The sequence below is a fragment of the Ctenopharyngodon idella genome, chromosome 7, assembly GCF_019924925.1.
Source record: "Ctenopharyngodon idella isolate HZGC_01 chromosome 7, HZGC01, whole genome shotgun sequence".
Lineage (NCBI taxonomy): Eukaryota > Metazoa > Chordata > Actinopteri > Cypriniformes > Xenocyprididae > Ctenopharyngodon > Ctenopharyngodon idella.
This window is the reverse complement of record NC_067226.1, coordinates 48,234,499-48,252,705: the sequence shown is the minus strand read 5'-3', so window position 1 is coordinate 48,252,705 and position 18,207 is coordinate 48,234,499. Positions and strand designations below refer to the sequence as shown.

Below are 18,207 nucleotides of genomic sequence, written 5' to 3'. Positions count from 1 at the left end.
GCATGATGCAAGCTGATTCTGAGGCTGTACCTCTGACACCAAACTTTATATGTGTCATTGTCACGTCACACTGATCACATGACATCAATTTGGTAACAGCGCCACCTATTGGCCAAAAGTCATAAGCAATAAAATCATATTGCATAAACATTAAGTTAAAGTGAAATATTCCTTTAAGAGAAACCATGGTGTTTTCAGTACAAAACCCACACAGAAACATACACAATAACACTGGGAGCATCAGTTTACAGGGACACAAAGGTTTACTGCAATTCTATCTCCTCAAAATAAAGTTGTCATGTAGTTGAATTCTCTACTGTTTTTCGTACAAAACTGTCTTCAGCAGTGCATAGTCTTTAATGGCTTTCAAACAGTAATTTTAACAGCATTTTTATTACGACTGATTTACAGCATCAGTGTGCTGTAGTGCATGTTGATGATAATTCAGAATGCTTTTTGTGAGATATTTCAAGAATTGAGAGGAACTGAAATGAGCTTCAGGCTTAACACAACATATTTAAAAATAAAGGAGAAGAAGTTCACCCAAAAATGAACATTTGTCAACATTTACTCACGTTCATGGAACTCAAAATAATGTATATTCACACTGCAGAATAATCCATATAATCCATGACTTGTGTGCTATAAGGTTTGGAACAACATATAGGTGAGTAAATGATTAAAGATCTTGTCATTTTTGGGACACTATCACTTTAAAGGCAAAACTTAAGCAAATATCTCCTTTCTTTGCCTGTCAATAACCTCTCAAACTTATATAAAATCACATGATGCGGACACACGAATGAGCAAATGTGAGCCCTCCAAACAGTGGCCGAATCGTCCTCAGTTTGATCCGCACCATCTCACACCTCAGGAATAGAATGATCCATTAGTGACTTTACAATATTACTGGACATCCTGCAGTGAGAAAGAGAAACGAGAAGAAGTAAAGCCATGTCAAATATTAAAAACACACTTGTGAGATGAAGACTTGAGTTGGCATTGGGTTTTGGGTTTTGTCCACCCACAATTTATTTTCCATACCTTTTCATCATGTGTTCAAAGATGACCACTGGCATCACGGTTACAGTGACAACGCCTCCGCTGGAATTAAGGATGTCCATGATTTGGGAGTCCTAATCAAAGAGATCAAATCAAATCTCAATCAAGTCGCCTGCTTGTGTTGTACAGGGAAAATATGGACGTCATTTACCTTCAGTCCAATGATGTTCTGACCGTTGATCTCACAGATCTGATGGTCAGTAAGGAGGCCGTTACGTGCAGCCGAGCTGTCTTGTACTATTGAGATGATCCGACCCTTTTTATAAATAAAGCCCAGCTGCCCGTTCATGTCCTTGTGAAGGGTAACAGATCGCTCCAATGGCCTGCAAACAGTGATTTGAATACTGGTTTATAATTTCATTATGAACATGCATGTTACAGTATAACATTTTTTGCATTTTCCTTCCCATCCTTTGGTATTTGTGCCAAAATAACTCTGCCAGTAAAAGAGAGACCAATATAATACATGACTTCAGATTTACAGTGGTTTGGTTTTGGAGAAATAATTCTTAGTTTTAACTGAATTCAGAAAGATGATCAAAACACAGATGGAGTAGATCAAGTCCATCAACATCCTCAAAGCTTCACAGTCGTTTCCTCTTCATGAGTTTGACATTTCATTCAGTAACATTAGGCAGTTTTGATTTATTTGCTGTTGAATCATGTTATTTATCATGTGCATCAGCAATGCTTCTATCACTTGTTTCTGCTTCTTCTTCGCCTGTGTTTTGATCGGGAGATTCTGTACGTAATAGCGATGCGTAATAGCGCCCCCTACCATATAACAGTGAAAACATGGATTGAAGGAAAAACTCGTCAATGGTGGGAAAGAGTTAATGGTGCTGTGCGGAGCCCTGCACATGACATGCAGGAAAAAAATCGTAGGCTAAATTGTGCGCACGATTTACTAATTCATTCCCTCGATTTATAAATCATGCGCATGAAATAGTAAATTGTGCACACGATTTAATAAATCGAGGGAACGAAATAGTAAATTGCGCATTGATTTAGCAAATCGAAGGAACGAATTAGTAAATCGCGCGCACAACTTAGCAAATCGAGGGAATGAATTAGTAAATCGTGTGCCTGATTTAGCAAATCGAGGGAACGAAATAGTAAATCACGTGCGAGATTTAGCAAATCGAGGGAACAAACTAGTAAATCGCGCACACAATTTAGCAAATCGAAGGAATGAATTAGTAAATCGTGCAAACAATTTAGCAAATCGAGGGAACGAAATAGTAAATCGCGCGCACTATTTAGCAAATCGAGGGAACGAAATAGTAAATCGCGGGCTGATTTACCAAATCGAAGGAATTAATTAGTAAATCGCGCACCTGATTTAGCAAATCGAGGGAATGAATTAGTAAATCGCGCGCACAACTTAGCAAATCGAGGGAATGAATTAGTAAATCGTGTGCCTGATTTAGCAAATCGAGGGAACGAACTAGTAAATCACGCGCAAGATTTAGCAAATCGAGGGAATGAATTAGTAAATCGCGCACACAATTTAGCAAATCGAGGGAACGAAATAGCAAATCGTGCGCACTATTTAGCAAATCAAGGGAGCGAAAGAGTAAATTGTGGGAACGAAACAGTAAATCGCGCACACTACTTAGCAAATCGAGGGAACGAAATAGTAAATGGTGGGAACGAAATAGTAATTCGCGCGCACTATTTAGCAAATCGAAGGAATGAATTAGTAAATCGCGCACACAATTTAGCAAATCGAGGGAACGAAATAGTAAATCGTGCGCACTATTTAGCAAATCGAGGGAACAAACTAGTAAATTGTGTGCACGATTTAGCAAACTGAGGGAACGAAATAGTAAATCGTGCGAACGATTTAGCAAATCGAGGGAACGAAAGAGTAAATCGTGGGAACGAAATAGTAAATCGCGCGCATGATTTAGCAAATCGAGGGAACGAAATAGTAAATCACGCGCACTATTTAGCAAATCGAGGGAAAGAAACAGTAAATCACGCGCACAATTTAGCAAATTGAGGGAACGAAAGAGTAAATCGTGGGAACGAAATAGTAAATCGTGCGCACGATTTAGCAAATCGAGGGAACTAAATAATAAATCGCGTGCACTATTTAGCAAATCGAGGGAACGAACTAGTAAATCGCGCTCATGATTTAGCAAATTGAGGGAACGAAATAGTAAATCGCGCGCACGATTTAGCAAATCGAGGGAATGAAATAGTAAATCGTGTGCACGATTTAGCAAATCAAGGGAACAAATTAGTAAATCGCACGCACGATTTAGCAAATCGAGGGAACAAAATAGTAAATTGTGCGGACGATTTACTTTTTTTTCCTGCATGTCGCGTGGGGCTCCGTAGTGCTGTGCAGTGTTGGGGGTAACGCATTGCAAGTAATGCAAGTTACATAATCAGATTACTTTTTTCAAGTAACTAGTAAAGTAACTTTGATTTCCCATTTATTTACTCACTGCTCTCCATGTTGAGAGAAATTGGGAGTGAGTGCCATAAGTGTGCACTGAATAAACATGATGGTTACTGAAGTTCTAGACTATTAGAATATTACATAAAAATACAAAAATTAAATATGTAAAATAATACAAATGTACTTTATGTATTTAATCTCACTTTATTAACTAATGTCTTTGCTGCTGAACTTCGATGATCCAGTTCAACCAAAAATGGTTTTAGATAAACATCACATTTGTGTTTCATTATTTTGTTTTTATTGCTAAAGTAAGTGTTGAACGTTTTTTCTTCTTCTGCAGTCCAGAATGGCAAGCTGAAAGCTTTGTTTGAGCAGTGCTCTCTACTGTACAGGCGTGAATTTGCATTTCTTCAACCTCAGGCTTATTCATTTTACTTTTGTTATGAAAGGGCCTTTACATTTGCCAAAAATATAACTTTTTTGTTAATTAAAAAAAAAAACAAGTAAGCACAGCCCAAGTGAGAAAAAGTAATGCAAAAGTAACGTAACACATTACTTTCTATAAAAAGTAACTACGTAATGCAATTAGTGACTTTTTTTAGGGAGTAATGCAATATTGTAACACATTACTTTTAAAAGTAACTTTTCCCCAATTAAAATTCATTTGCCTCAACTGATCTGTTTTTTCCTCCCCTTTTCCCAACAGTTTGGACCCCGAAGATTGCCGCTTGCGGTTATATTTTTATAACATGCTGTGTGACAGTTTGAGCTTTATTACAAAGGTTCGCACTGCTGGATAGCTGTAAGACTAAAACTACACAACAAACCCTCCCGTGTCTGATCTCCTCATGAATTATTCAGTCAAAACAACCTGATCCTCATAAATAAAACAGCCTTGAGTATTTGAAACCTGCAGATATGCTCTACGTATGGTGTGTGTGTGTAGTGTGTGTGTGTGTGTGTGTGTGTGTGTGTGTTTGTGTGTACCTGTCTCGCACAGCCAAAGTGATCCTCTCTGGGTTGGCGTTCTTAAGCACCTTATGTGCATTATCACTACTCCAGCCAGCACATGATTTGCCATTGATCTGCAGAATCTGATCACCAAAGCGCAGCCCTGCCAACGCTGCAGCAGTGTTCGCCTGCACCAACTGCACAAACACACCCTGAAACACGTTTGGAAGCGTAAATCAAAGGTTACTGTTACACTTAAAGGGCATAATGTTATGATATGAATGTGGATGTCATTTAAAGAAAACAACAGCTATGCGTCTGTCATGTTCTCTTGCGTTCAGATGCTGGTGTTTGGGAACACAATCATGTGAGACGCTTCTGGGGGGAATTAAACCAAATCATTCTGATGACAGACTTTGCCTCAGACGTTTCAGAACCACCAAACCAACATTTGAGATGCTGTGATGTGATGCTGGTTAGTCCAGTTATCCAATCACAGATTCTCTCTTGTCGGACCACTGCTGTTTTTTCCCAATCAAGATTAATACATTATATTAATTCAAATGTAAGAGTCAAAGAATTCATAACATTGGAGAAATACATTATCCACGGCTTTGAGGCGGAGGCCAATCTTCCCATCCATGTCTTTGCACAGCACCACCTCCCGTACACCCTGCCGAATCTCCGCCCTCTTCACCCCCAGGTCACTTCCTGTTATCGGGGCTGCCGTCCAGCTCGTTCCAGATGTGCAGACACTGAGAGCCTAAAAAAGGCATTGAGGGATATTATATTATTACTATACAGCAAAGAATATTTTGTCCAATGAGCTACAATGTACTTCAGTTCAGTCGTGAAACTCTAGAGGGCGCTGGCTGATGGTCCTTTACATGCAATCACATCATTACCACATGGCACAAGCTGATTGGCCTCTGCCACTGCAGCCAATAAGATTGCTTGATCAACATTTGGTTCAGAGTTTGCAGTAATCTAGTCCTGCAGTTCCTCCGAACCCCTCCACCTCCCCAGCTCCACCTCCAAAAATATCTTAATTTGTGTTCTGAAGATGAACAAAGGTCTTACGGGTGTGGAACGACATGAGGGTGAGTAATTAATAACAGAAATTTTCACTTTTGGGTGAACTAACCCTTTAGGCTGAAAAGGAAGTACACACTCTCACACACTCTCACACACACTCACCCCGCTGGTCTGGTCAATTACTGAAGAGGAAAGCGTTTGTAGAGCGTCTGCACTGAGATTCAGACCCATGAACTCACTCAGCTCAGGGTACAACCTGCTGGAAGCACCTGAAGACAGAGACGGACAACAGAAAAACGCTCTAAGCTGGTTTTGCCACATGGATGGAAGTGAGAAAGATCTGATAATTCAATAAATCAAATAGAGAGCAAAGCAAATTTTAGAGCAAAGCAAAAGCTTAAGACTATAAAAAAATCATAAATTTTTCATAATTTTATTTACTTTTCCAAGCCTGAAAATATCAGTTTTAGAATTCCCTGATATTTCATGACACAATATACACACTGAAGCTCAGCTTTAAGGTCCAACGTCAAATATACGGTATCTGATTCTTACCTATCTCTTCAGCTTTTGATTCATAGTATGTACTCGGCTCGTTCTGGATGCTGGAAGGTTCAGGAAGAGCTAAAGCTCTTGATGGGCTGGCAGTAGGAGTGTTATGAGCCTACAGGGAAAAAGATACTGTAGAAATTATATTATTGGCCTATTATATTATATTATAGGTCAGCTTTTTGTGTATGTGACCTACCTGCATGAATTGATCCACCTTCATGTCTTCTAGAGATGGATACAGTGACATGATTATTATCCTGTTTCCAGATCAATTTCCTAAAGAAATGTTGAGACACAAAGACGAAAGCCTGGCACATTTAACAGTGTAAAAACAATTTCATTTACTATCTAAAACCATAAAACATGTAAACATTGTGTGTGTATATATATATATATATATATAACGATATGTAATTTGGTTTATTTATTTTTACCTTTCCTTATCAGCGTGTTTGGGTGCATTATTACGTCACAGTCTTGTCGTTGTCAAACAGTAATTTTCGCGTTATAAAGATATTAAATGACAAACAGGCCGTTCGCGCAAGGAAGGTCGTTTGTTTCTTGAATGTACAGGTTGAATATCAGCGACAGCATAATTAAGCGCGTATATGGTGATAATGATACATTATAGCTGTGAATGTGACACATTAACGTTAGCGCGTGAGGATGATGATGATGATGATGAAGCACACTCACCTTGACGCTGCAGAAGTATCAAATGATCGCGCGCCTGTCCAGTTGTTTCGGTAGTAAATGTATGACAGATGATTTAGTTCGCTGGGTCTCGGAGGTTATGGATGTAATGTCCGTGGGTGTCCTGGATGAGGGAAATATACACTCGAGCGCATGTCATCATCATCTCCCTTGCGCGAGAGCGCCCTCGTTCGGCTAGAACAGCTGCGCGCGCACTAACCTACATACGGAAACACTTCAGTGGACTGCGACTGAGCGCTGTGATGCGGGACTGCAGCAGCTTTTGAAAGGAACAGTTTATGAGGATTATGTTTGTGGTGATGTCTGTTTTGTATTTATTTATTTATTTTGCTAATTAAAATACTTGAATTAAGACATCATTGGCCTGCTGCTTCTGATGGAGAAAGTATAAAAATAATGTCCTAAAAAGTTCTAAGAATTTATTTTTCTAACATACTGTGTAGAAGGAATTCATAATGCATAGAAACACACCTAAAGCGTTATTTATATATATAAAAGTTCTATACACACACACACACACACACACACATATATATATAGTGTGTGTGTGTGTGTGTGTGTGTGTGTGTGCGTGTGCGTTGTTGTGACATATCAGGACACAAATGTGTATAATGACATGGGTATGACATAGGTATTACAAGGAGAAGGTGACTTACGAGGACATTACTCCATGTCCCCATTTTTCAAAAGGTTTATAAATCATACAGAATGAGTTTTTGTGAGAAAGTAAAAATGTGCACAGTTTCCTGTGATGGGTAGGTTTAGGGGTAGTGTAGGGGGAGAGAATGTACGGTTTGTACGGTATAACAACCGTTACACCTATGGAATGTCCCCACAATTCACAAAAACAAATGTGTGTGTGTGTGTGTGTGTGTTTACAACTCGGTGGGTACTTTTAGATATGCAGTCTGGATATACATATACACAGTTTTAGGGGTAACGCATTACAAGTAACACAAGACACGTCATCAGATTGCTTTTTTTCAAGTAAATCGTAAAGTAAGTCATTATTTTTAAATTTACAACAAAATATCTGAGCTACTTTTTTAAATAAGGCAAGTTATTTTGTTTCCCCGTGTATTGACTGACAGCTCTCTCGTCCTCATGTTGAGAGAACTGTGTGTGAACACGATGGTTATTGTAGTTCTAGACTAAATGTGAGCGTACATTTACTCATTTACTTCTTCTCCTGCGTCCTATTCTTCTGTATTCCAGAATAGCAGCACAGCAGAAAGGTTTGTTTGTTTACTTTGTTTGTCCTGTACAGGCGTGAATTTGCATTTCCTTCAGCCTGAGGCTTATTCATTTCACTGTTGGTGTGAAAGGGACTTTACATTCTCCAAAAATAGAACTTTTTTGTTGTCATAAAAACAAACAAACAAACAGCCTAGATGAGAAAAAAGTCATGTAACCCATTACTGTCCGTAAAAAGTAACTAAGTAACACAATTAGTTACTTTTTTAGGGAGTAATGCAATATTGTAACACATTACTTTTAAAAGTAACTTTCCCCAACACTGCATATACATATATTAGTAACAGGTTCACATGTGGATGAAATGTTGCTACAAGTTTTCTCACTACACTTTCTCGTCTACAATCATATTTCTCTTAGTATATGATTATGTTCACCTGTTTCTTGTTCAGTTCTCGTAATCTTGCGTATTTAAACCCTCAGTTTGATTCTCTTTGTTCGATGTAGTGTTTGGTTTACGAAGCCGTCATGTTCCTTGCACTATAGATTATCTTCTGTTTTTATGATAATTAAATTTGAATTGCTGCAAACAGATCCACTTCTCTTCATTGTGTCTGACCAGCAGAGACATACAGTAGCAGTTTACTGAGTTATTCAGCCTATTTGTGCAAAATGCTACATTTTTATTGAAAAAATTATAAAAATATTTTTGCATTGAAAAGTCTTAGAGTCAAACATACAAGTCTATAATAACAACAAATAGAACCATCATTTAACAAAAATATATGTGTGTGTATTAGAAAGATTTCCATTTCACAGGCTGAGATCTTTATATGCCTTCTTGCATTGTACGCTTTCACTGTCCTGTGGTGGAGTTTGTCCTTCTTCTGTATCTGAGGAGGACGTCCCGTGAGGGCGGCAGAACTCCCAGGCCCACGCGGCCGCCGTCTGGATCCAGCGTGACGTCAGCGTCACAGAGCTGTAGATCGTAACACCACAGCGTCACTGCGAGGAACTGTTTGATCTCATACACCGCAAAAAAACGGCCGGGGCACTCGCTGGCACCAGAACCAAACGGCATCAAGAAATGCTTCAGTCGTCGGCCGTTTTTGAAGAAATGACTCTTACGTTGACCTCTCTCATCCAGGAAGCGGTCATATTTGAACTCCTAGGAAACAGAGGAACATTGCATTCACATGGCTGGCTGTGTTTAAAAAGTCACTGAGGTGCCAAAGTTTTAAAATACATTGTGTGACACATTTAATAACAATTACATGCTGTATCAGAACTGGGCACTGGTGATTATTTGCAATCTTGTATACACGCTAGTTACGTGATGTCAGACCTGTTTTTTCATTCTTCCATGCAATAAACATTTTATCCTAGAATTCAAAATAATTCATAATAGATATTTTTTTACTTTAAAACTACTTTAAACTTCAAACTACTTCAAACTGAAATCCTTCAAACTTCAAAACTATAAATACTTCAAAACTTTCTGGTCATGCTTTCTCAAGCCAACTTCAAAGTTTGTTTACAAACTTTATTCATCTAGTTCATTGTTATACAATAGATGTATATATTTTGTAACAGAACACATGGTACATTTATGGAGAACCAATCCTAAAAAATGATAAATCTCCTACAAATGCAATTAAATTGTAATAGGTTCCCTGTTTTGTGTACCTTGTGTTTTTGTTATATGGACTTTTAGTTTGCATTTTGCCCTGCTCTGTTCCTGTTTCCTGTTTCCTGTGCCATGTTTGTAGTTTTCTTGTTTATTAGTCTTTGATTGTGTCTTGTTAGCTTCTTTTCTCTTGTCTTTCCTTTGTTCTCAGTAGTGCTGGGAGAAATGAAGCATTTCAAAACTTTGAATCAATTGAACAAATAGCTTCGCAAAGTGATTCAGTGTTTCGAAGCACCTGAAACGCCACACGCTGGTGACCCCTGCTGGTCAGAACAGTGTAAATGCAGCAAAAACTCAGTCAAAACATGCATAAAAACACCTTTTACAAACCAACTGCAAATAATTCGCAAAGGATTCAGAGCAACACCCTAGCAACTGACCATTTATATCTGTCTATCTATCTATGTTTTTCTGATAGACTTTATTGCCTTCAAAACGTTAAATCTTCAATTGAAATTCAAACTACTTCAAACTGAAAACCTTCAAACTTCAAGCTTTTTGGTCAGGCTTTCTCAAGCCAACTTCAAAGTTTGTTTACAAATTTACATCTTAGCAACCACCCTGAGTTCCCTAGCAACCACACAGCCACACCCTAGCAACCACCCCAAATGCTTAAGCAACCACATAGCAACACCTTAGCAACCACTCATTGTATCCTGGTAACCACACAGCAACACCCTAGCAACCACCTCAAATACCTTAGCAACTGCATAGAAACACCTTAGCAACCACCCAGAATACCCTAGCAACCACATAGCAACACCCTAGCAACCATCCAGAATACCTTAGCAACCACATAGCAACATCATAATCTATCTAGTCTGTCTGTCTGTCTGTTTTTCTGATAGACTGTATTGTCTTCAAAACATTAAAACTTTAAACTTTAAAACTACTTTAAACTGAAAACCTTCAAACTTCAAGCTTTTAAAACTGTCAAACTTTCTGGTCAGGCTTTCTCAAGCCAACTTCAAAGTTTGTTTATGAATTTTACTCATTCCCACATTTCATAAATGATCTAAAACCCGCCTATACAAACCTGTGGTGAGAGAGAGTTCATAGGTCAAAAAAATGTATATTTGACATAAGTTTGAACACATACTGTGGGATCGGGGTAGATTTCAGGATCCAGGTGTATGAGCTGAGGATAAAGAGCAACGTAATCTCCTTTCCTTACAGCAGCTGTCTGACCTGAATCCAGCGTCAGAGTAAAGTCATCACTGGCGACACGGATCATCATGGAGGCACTCGACAGGCGAAGAGCTTCCTGAATAATACTTTCTGAAAGGCAAAAATGTATTTCACTTAAATATCAAATAAACATTTAATAAAAATACAAATTAAAAAAAAAAAAATCAACAAGTGCTAATTATACAAATATTAGGCTACTCCAATTCATGAGACAGCAAGTCGAGTGCCACAAGTTATCAGACATGATATCGCTTTTATTTAAGTTTAACTCTTTCCCCGCCAGCGTTTTTTAAAAACGTTCCCAGCCACCGCCAGCATTTTTGATCATTTTCACAAAACTTTCCTGGCCCCCAGAATGAACATGCAACATGAAATATATCAAAAGAGAGAACAGAGCCTCTGATTTTAAACAAAACCTGTTTCTCTTTTTACCAACGCTTGAATGTGTGTAAGTTTCATTAAAATAAAGCAACATTTCAAACAAAAAGCTGAGAAAATCTTGTTATTGTCAAAGATTACAACGTGCGTCAGCAATGCTTTTATTGCTCGTTTCTGCTTCTTTTTTGCCTGTGTTTTGATCCGGAAGATGGATAATACTGCCCCCTACCGTATAACAGTGAAAACAATGAAAGCCGGAAAATTTCGTAATTGGTGGGAAAAGAGTTAAAAACAAGTTAATTTTTTGAGTAACTTACGTTTTAGACAAAATATTGCCAGTGACTGTCTATTTTTGCACAGTAATGAAAATAAAAGCCAAAGCAGAATCAAACAGTTGATTTTATTTCTGAATGAATTGTTGATGAACGAATTGATTGAGTGAATAATTCAACGACTCACTCATTAAGGTCATCACTTATGGCACAACAATGCAACTTACAGAAAGGGTCTCACCACAAATACTTGTCTGTAACACCAGAAAAAAGCTGTGATTCCCTGCAGCACTCTTTCTCGTGTGATAATGCTCAATTATACCTTAAAATTGGTCATGTAAACACGTGTATCAAAAAATAAATATGTGGCCGATTCCATCTCAAGTGGTCTAAAAAATTTTTTTAAAGTTGGTTGCTTGCTCCTCAAAACAAAAACTGATCTCTAGTGCACATTACATGTACATGTGTAAATATTTTCACATTCTTGTTCTTTAGACCTAAAAATTGAGTCCAGATGTAATGATCAAGATTTGCCAAAGTTTCACTTTTCATAATAGGAATGATTTGAGACTCAGACATAACCTCTGCTGAGTTTCAGATTCATCTGGGCACAGAGAATTCTGAGGAAAAGTCTATTTTATTCATGTGTTTTGAGAAATGAACATAAATATACAGTAATTATGTGTCATATGTTCTCTGTGTTTGTTCATGGACTTTTATGTTGTATTTCTAGTTTCCTGTTCCAGTTTGTAGTCATTTTGTAGTTTTTTTTCCCTGGGAATGTCTAGTTATCTCATTATATATATCCCTTGTGTTTCTCTTGTTGCTTTGTCAGTCGATGTTTGCTGTGGATACCTTTAGACGATTCTTGTTTCAGTTCCTGTGTTCCCTGTTCTTGCGTTTATATGTTCAGTTTATGTTTGTTTGTTTGATATTTCAATAAAACCCCTGCACTTAGATCTGCATCTCCACCTGCCATCTATTCAGCTCTCTGCATCATTACATTATGATTAACTTACAACAGCTTTGTTTGTCAGCGAGGTCTAAAACAGTGGAACCGGCGCCAAGGGGGACCTGATACGCCTTAAAGGGAAAGTTTACCCAAAAATAAAAATTCTGTCATCATTTACTCACCCTCAAGTTATTCCAAACCTGTATAAATTTCTTTCTTCTGCTGAACACAAAAGAAGATATTTTGAAGAATGTCAGAAACCAAACAGTTTCTGGTCCCCATTGACTTCCATAGTAATTTTTTCCATGATATTGAAGGCAATGGGGTTCATCAACTGTTTGGTTAACCATATTCTTCAAAATATCTTCTTTTGTTTTCAGCACAAGCCAAACCTCTACATGTCAACTTGTTCAAACCTGCTACAGTGCAAGATTATGTTGCGCAATTATTACAAAACAAAATCTTGAAAATGATCAAAATTCCAAGACATGTTTATTCATGATAGACAATAATCATGATAATCAGATATTCAACAAACCACCTACCTAACACAGCCATAGAGTCCAACTGCTCTCTAGAAAGGTGGATTGTTTGGTCCTGGTTGTTGAATAACTGGCCTGACAGAACGCTGTCGATCTCTGTGCGCGCGGCGGTGAAAGCCTCAACAGATCTGAGGTTCAGAACACACACATACACACACTTTAATGTACTCAGGAAGTTGCTTACACTCTATTCATGTTCACTATCATCAAATAGGTCTTAGACTGTATGATTTGAGAAGGCTGCATTTATTTAATTAAAAATACACTAAAAAACAGTAATATTGTGAAATGTTATTACAATTTTAAATAACAGTTTTTGTGTGTGTCCCTTTAAATGCAAATGAGCTGCTGCTCCCAGCCCCCTTTCCAGAAGAGGGCGGAGCTTTAACAGCTCACGCTTCGGTTGCTCAACAACAACAAAGCTGGAGAATCTCACGCAGACAAAATGAGGATTGTCAGTAACGGTGTTCAGCCTTACATTGTTCAAACCGGAGTCGACACTGATGGAGAGACTCAGGAAGAAGTTACAACTTTTAGACGTTTCTGAATGGTTAGTGGATAAATTTATGTAGTTGCTGTGGAGTTGATTCAACTCATCCACTAGCATGTGCCGTCATGTTAATCTTTTGTGTTGAATTGACCCTCATTTGTGAAGCAGTCCGGCGTAAAATGACGGCATGTCAACAACACTCTACTACAACAACTCTTCCTCTTCTCTAAAGCAGCCCAACATGGCCTCACCCCCTTTGTTGTGTGTTCTCGGGGGCGGGGTTTATGTAAATTTTAGGGTTTGTGATGTCACTAACCTGGGAAGAAGCTCATTGTAGTCCCCACCAGCCGTTTGTTGTAGTCCTTTTTTTAAAAATGTAAAACTTTTTTTAAAATATCTCCCTTTGCATTGAACTTTGAGGGTCGTAACTTTGCAGATGTTGTTTATGCTCAAACAGCAACATTACACACTAACTAAAGTTAAAAAAGTCAGATCATAATCAAGGACCCCTTTAAGGGAAAAAAAATTTTGACTGCAAGGGGACTTTAAAATCTTATCATTCCCAAACTTTTGAACAGCAGTGTATACATTTTCACAGTGATTTTAACAGTGCCTACATAACACATGTGGTAAATTACCTGAGTGTGTAGTACAGGCTCCAGAAGGCAGCTGGAAGAGTATTCGCCTGTGACGCCCACAGCATGCACACATGTGTCCGTGCTTTTCCAGTTTCATCCAAATGCATGCGGTCAAAAGCGTCCATTCTGCGCAGAATCAGATCTGAGATGCATTTCCTCTGATGAAGCTCATCATGCAGCAGATCCTCTGCTAAAGCTTCTCTCGCTCGCCACGCTTGCGCAATCAGACTGATGGGAAGCCCCGCAGCCAGCAGAGGGAACGCACGATCAAACACCAGAAAATCTTGCTCCGCTTTCTGCATGCATATTCTGCTGCCTGACATGCCACCAGCCTGAAGAAACCCCGCGTCCTTCCCGAAAAGAGTGAGGAACCCTGCCTCGAACATGATGCGGTTTGTGAAGCTCTGAAGCCCTTCTTCAAGCCAGTCGTGTTCACAGGGCAGACCTCGTTCCAGAACCGTCTGCAGATTGCACAGCATGGTCTCGGCGAGCTGCTGCAGAGGAGCGCCTTGAAGCGTCTGACGGAAAATCCCATGAACTTCCCTATAACTCTCACTGAACAGCGGATGGTTGAAGTCTGCATGACCAAAGACCTTAGAGAAAGTGTGAGAGAGAGAGAGAGAAACAGAGGCAGAGAATCAGGATCAAACCCAGGATTTAACACATATGATTTACATTACATTTATCCATTTTGTTCAAAGTGACTAAAATAAGGAACACCACAAGCAATTTGTCATAAGACCCAACAATATACAAGTTTACATTCCCCATAATCCATTGCCCAGACTCATAATCCCTGATTGCTTACAGCTGTTACTCATTACCTTGTTAACTCGGCCTATACAAGCCTGGTTTGTTCAGTCTCTCGTTGCGCAATCTTTTTTTGTGTTAAAACTGCAGTTCTGAGAATTCCTTTGTTTGTTCTCAGTGTTTTGGTTTTGACTTTCTGAGCGGTTTCTTGGTTTTTCTAGTGATGGGAGAAACAAAGCTTTTTGAAGCTTTGAATCAACTGAACCAATTGCTTCGCAAAATGATTCACTGTTTCGAAGCGTTCGAAAAACTCGCTGGTGACACCTGGTGACAAATGCTCGTCTTGCACTGCTCTGAGATGCTCCACGCATTACGTAATCATGTTGGAAAGGTCACGCGTGACGTAGGCGGAAGTACCACGGTAGGGTGAAAAACTTCAAAATCATCCGACGTCGTTGTTTTACCTTTTTTTCTGTAAAGGGCGTTTGATTTAGTCTTTGCACGTTTGCTTTGTAAACACTGGATCGCCTACGTCATGTGTGACCTTTCCAACGTGATTACGTAATGTGTGGAGCATCACAGAGCAGTGCAAGACGAGCTTTTGTGGTTAAAAAGTATATAATTTTTTATTTTTTTTTAGAAAATGGCTGATGGTTTCTCTAGATAAGACTCTTATTCCTCGTCTGGGATCGTGTAGAGCTCTTTGAAGCTGCACTGAAACTGACATTTGGACCTTCAACCCGATGAACCCCAGTGAAGTCCACTATATGGAGAAAAATCCTGAAATGTTTTCCTCAAAAACATTCATTTCTTTTCCACTGAAGAAAGAAAGACATAAACAACTTGGATGACATGGAGGAGAGTAAATTATCAGGAAATTTTAATTCTGAAGTGAACTAATCCTCTATGAGGGAATCCTGGTCTGTTCCTTCTGTCACAGATATTTCACTCCCACTGGAACGGGTCAATCTTTGGGTACTTGTGAAAGGACACATTTGAATACGTTTGGGCTTATAAACACCATCCAGAGCACTAGAGCTCCATTTACAGGCTCCTTACATGATTTAAAGTAATGTGTTTGAGTCACATCTAGAGCGGCGGTCGGCACACTTTTTGTCATAAAGTGCCATTTTTAAGTTTCCTAGTTAGTCACTGTGCCATGTTACATGACTAGTTTAGACATGCTATCTTCAACAAGTAACTCAGATGGAAAGAGCGTTATGTTTCTAACCCTGATTTTGTTCCTACAGTCAGTGATTTGTCTTATAACTGCACTGCCTTGAAGTCACACACCTGTAAATCTCCCTTTTCTTTGGAAGAGGAGATAAAATTAGGGTTTTGGGTTGGCTTGTAAATCTATAGGTCTTGGACGTGGTGTAAATGGTGCTTCCTTCGTCTATCACACCTGAGGCGTTTCCTATAGTAAGATATCTGGGTTATGTGAGTAACCTAATGCTTTTTTATCAGGAGAACAGTCATCTGTAACTTGATGCATCTTATCTCATCAGAGTCACTTACCCGGCGCGAAAAACTAAGAGCAAACTTCTGAAAGTCAAGATTTTTGCTTTGCCGTACCACAGCGGAGAAAGAAAAAGGGTCTGTGACAAAAGTGAAGTATTTCCCAGCAATCACACATGTGAAAACATCCCCATGTTTCCTCTGAGTCTCTCTTAAGAAGCCTAACGGGTTTGAGACGTAATCCAGTGTGACTCCAATGAAGGGAAGCCAGCCGGTGACCAGCGGAGGCTCTCCTGACCGCCTGGAAACAGACAGAGAGCAGCGTTATCAATTTAAAAATCTCATATAATCACAATATATTGTCACATCTGCTGTGGGCTATATAGTGAGGAGAAATGTTCTCAGATTGGACAAGACTAAGATGTGTTCTTGCTTTCAAAAGCAGCTAAATGGAGTGCAACAGAATGGAATAGAGCGCATTCGTGTTCGCAACCCTATAAAGCCACATGTTTCATATTTGATGTCGCTTCCACATCATTAAAATGATCAATATTTTCTGAAACACCATCTACATGTCTTTTGTCCCTTCTGTGTCGCATTTGCGTGGCTGATTTTAATATGACAAGAATAACGGATTCAAGTAACCTAAAGGATTATTTATTGTAAAAATGTGTCAAAAATGTTTTTAAATATGATACAGCAGGCTTTGAGGTATATTTATTTCAGTCATCACTGTAATGCATTTCATAATTTACTATCCAGAAAAATAATTTAATTATTAAAAAGTAAACAATTTAAATTAAATTTTACAAAGATGCATTTAGAGTGGGAACTTACAGTTTCATTATACAGTACATTATGATCCGTCTGTTGTTGTGAAAGAACACGTTTTAACAATTAACGTTTATTCACCATATAACAGCCTACGTATTGTGAGCTCAAACATCACACTGTAGTAAAATAACGAGCAGATGTAACCATATACATTACCATTGTTACTTATATGTGTAGTATGTCACGTTAATTGTGAGGATTTGCGCTTTAAAATTATGAAAAACTGAGCGACAACTTTTGTTAATAATGACAGCGAGTTCATCTCACCTTTTCCGTGAGTGGAGGCATATCCACACTATCAGAAGTGTAAGGAGAATCGCGGAAACAAGGAGTAAAGACGTAGCCATTTCAGGTTATGTCCTTGAATTTTGATCTTTTCAATGAACTACATTTCGGGAGCGTGTTCCAAGACCTCGCCTTCAGGCGCGCCCCCGCAGCGCGTTTGACGCAACACAATATAACACGCGAGCTTTCATCATTCAAGGAACCCCGTCGCTTCCTGCGAAGTGTTTCTTAAGGGTAACTGATTCAAAATTAGTTCTGAGAAGATCTCTGCCATCATCTGCCTTGATAGTTTCTAATCTACTGCAATGATACATTCTTAAGTGTCCAAATACTTGTATAATAAAGAATAACTCCAAATTTCAGATGCAGTCACAATATGCTGTGGTAATCTCATTGAGTAAGTTCAGTGAATCAGTAAGTTTAGAAATTTCCTGAGAACTGTTACAAATTAACAGCTTAAATCAATACACATAGCAGTCTTATAGGCTAACTGCAACAGAAACACACTGAAACAAGGCGATGAAACCCAAAGAATTCACAACATTGGTCACACTTTACATTAGGGTCGATTAACTAACTATTAACTACGACTTTTGCCTCAATAAAATACTGCTTATTAATAGTTAGTAAGGTAGTTGTTATAGGATTAAGGGTTGTAGAATATGGTCATGCAGAATATGTGCTTTATAAGTACTAATAAACAGTCAGTATCCTAGTAATATGGATGCTGATAAGCAACTAGTTAATAGTGAGAATTGGACCCTAAACTAAAGTGTTACCACAACATTTATTCTGCTCATGTTGCACTTAAC

At 38.6% G+C, this 18,207-nt stretch overlaps 2 protein-coding genes across 2 annotated transcripts; both read right to left on the bottom strand.

The window, feature by feature from the left end:
* Positions 1-155: 155 nt before the first annotated feature.
* Positions 156-6,923, bottom strand: sdcbp (syndecan binding protein (syntenin)). The gene is made up of 9 exons (XM_051901314.1): positions 6,710-6,923; positions 6,210-6,289; positions 6,017-6,125; positions 5,624-5,730; positions 5,028-5,189; positions 4,463-4,638; positions 1,214-1,385; positions 1,045-1,136; positions 156-918 (listed from the first exon to the last, which is right to left on the bottom strand). The coding sequence occupies exons 2-9, from the start codon at positions 6,258-6,260 to the stop codon at positions 864-866; spliced, it is 924 nt and encodes a 307-aa protein (XP_051757274.1). The 5' UTR covers positions 6,261-6,289; positions 6,710-6,923; the 3' UTR covers positions 156-863.
* Positions 6,924-8,583: 1,660 nt separating this feature from the next.
* On the bottom strand, positions 8,584-17,633 carry LOC127516385 (cytochrome P450 7A1). The gene is made up of 6 exons (XM_051900962.1): positions 17,378-17,633; positions 16,337-16,577; positions 14,069-14,661; positions 12,944-13,068; positions 10,708-10,886; positions 8,584-9,089 (listed from the first exon to the last, which is right to left on the bottom strand). Exons 1-6 carry the CDS (start codon positions 17,455-17,457, stop codon positions 8,778-8,780), a joined length of 1,530 nt encoding a protein of 509 aa, XP_051756922.1. The 5' UTR covers positions 17,458-17,633; the 3' UTR covers positions 8,584-8,777.
* Positions 17,634-18,207: the final 574 nt, after the last annotated feature.

Coding starts and splice junctions, on each gene's coding strand:
- sdcbp (XM_051901314.1), bottom strand. CDS start 6,260: ATGTCACTGTATCCATCTCTAGAAGACATGAAGGTGGATCAATTCATG. Junction 1,386..4,462: donor ACTTTGGCTGTGCGAGACAG/GTACACACAAAC, acceptor CACTGTTTGCAG/GCCATTGGAGCGATCTGTTA. Junction 919..1,044: donor TTTGAACACATGATGAAAAG/GTATGGAAAATA, acceptor TTCTCACTGCAG/GATGTCCAGTAATATTGTAA.
- LOC127516385 (XM_051900962.1), bottom strand. CDS start 17,457: ATGGCTACGTCTTTACTCCTTGTTTCCGCGATTCTCCTTACACTTCTG. Junction 13,069..14,068: donor AGCCTGTACTACACACTCAG/GTAATTTACCAC, acceptor TCTGAACCTCAG/ATCTGTTGAGGCTTTCACCG. Junction 9,090..10,707: donor AAATCTACCCCGATCCCACA/GTATGTGTTCAA, acceptor TCTGTTTCCTAG/GAGTTCAAATATGACCGCTT.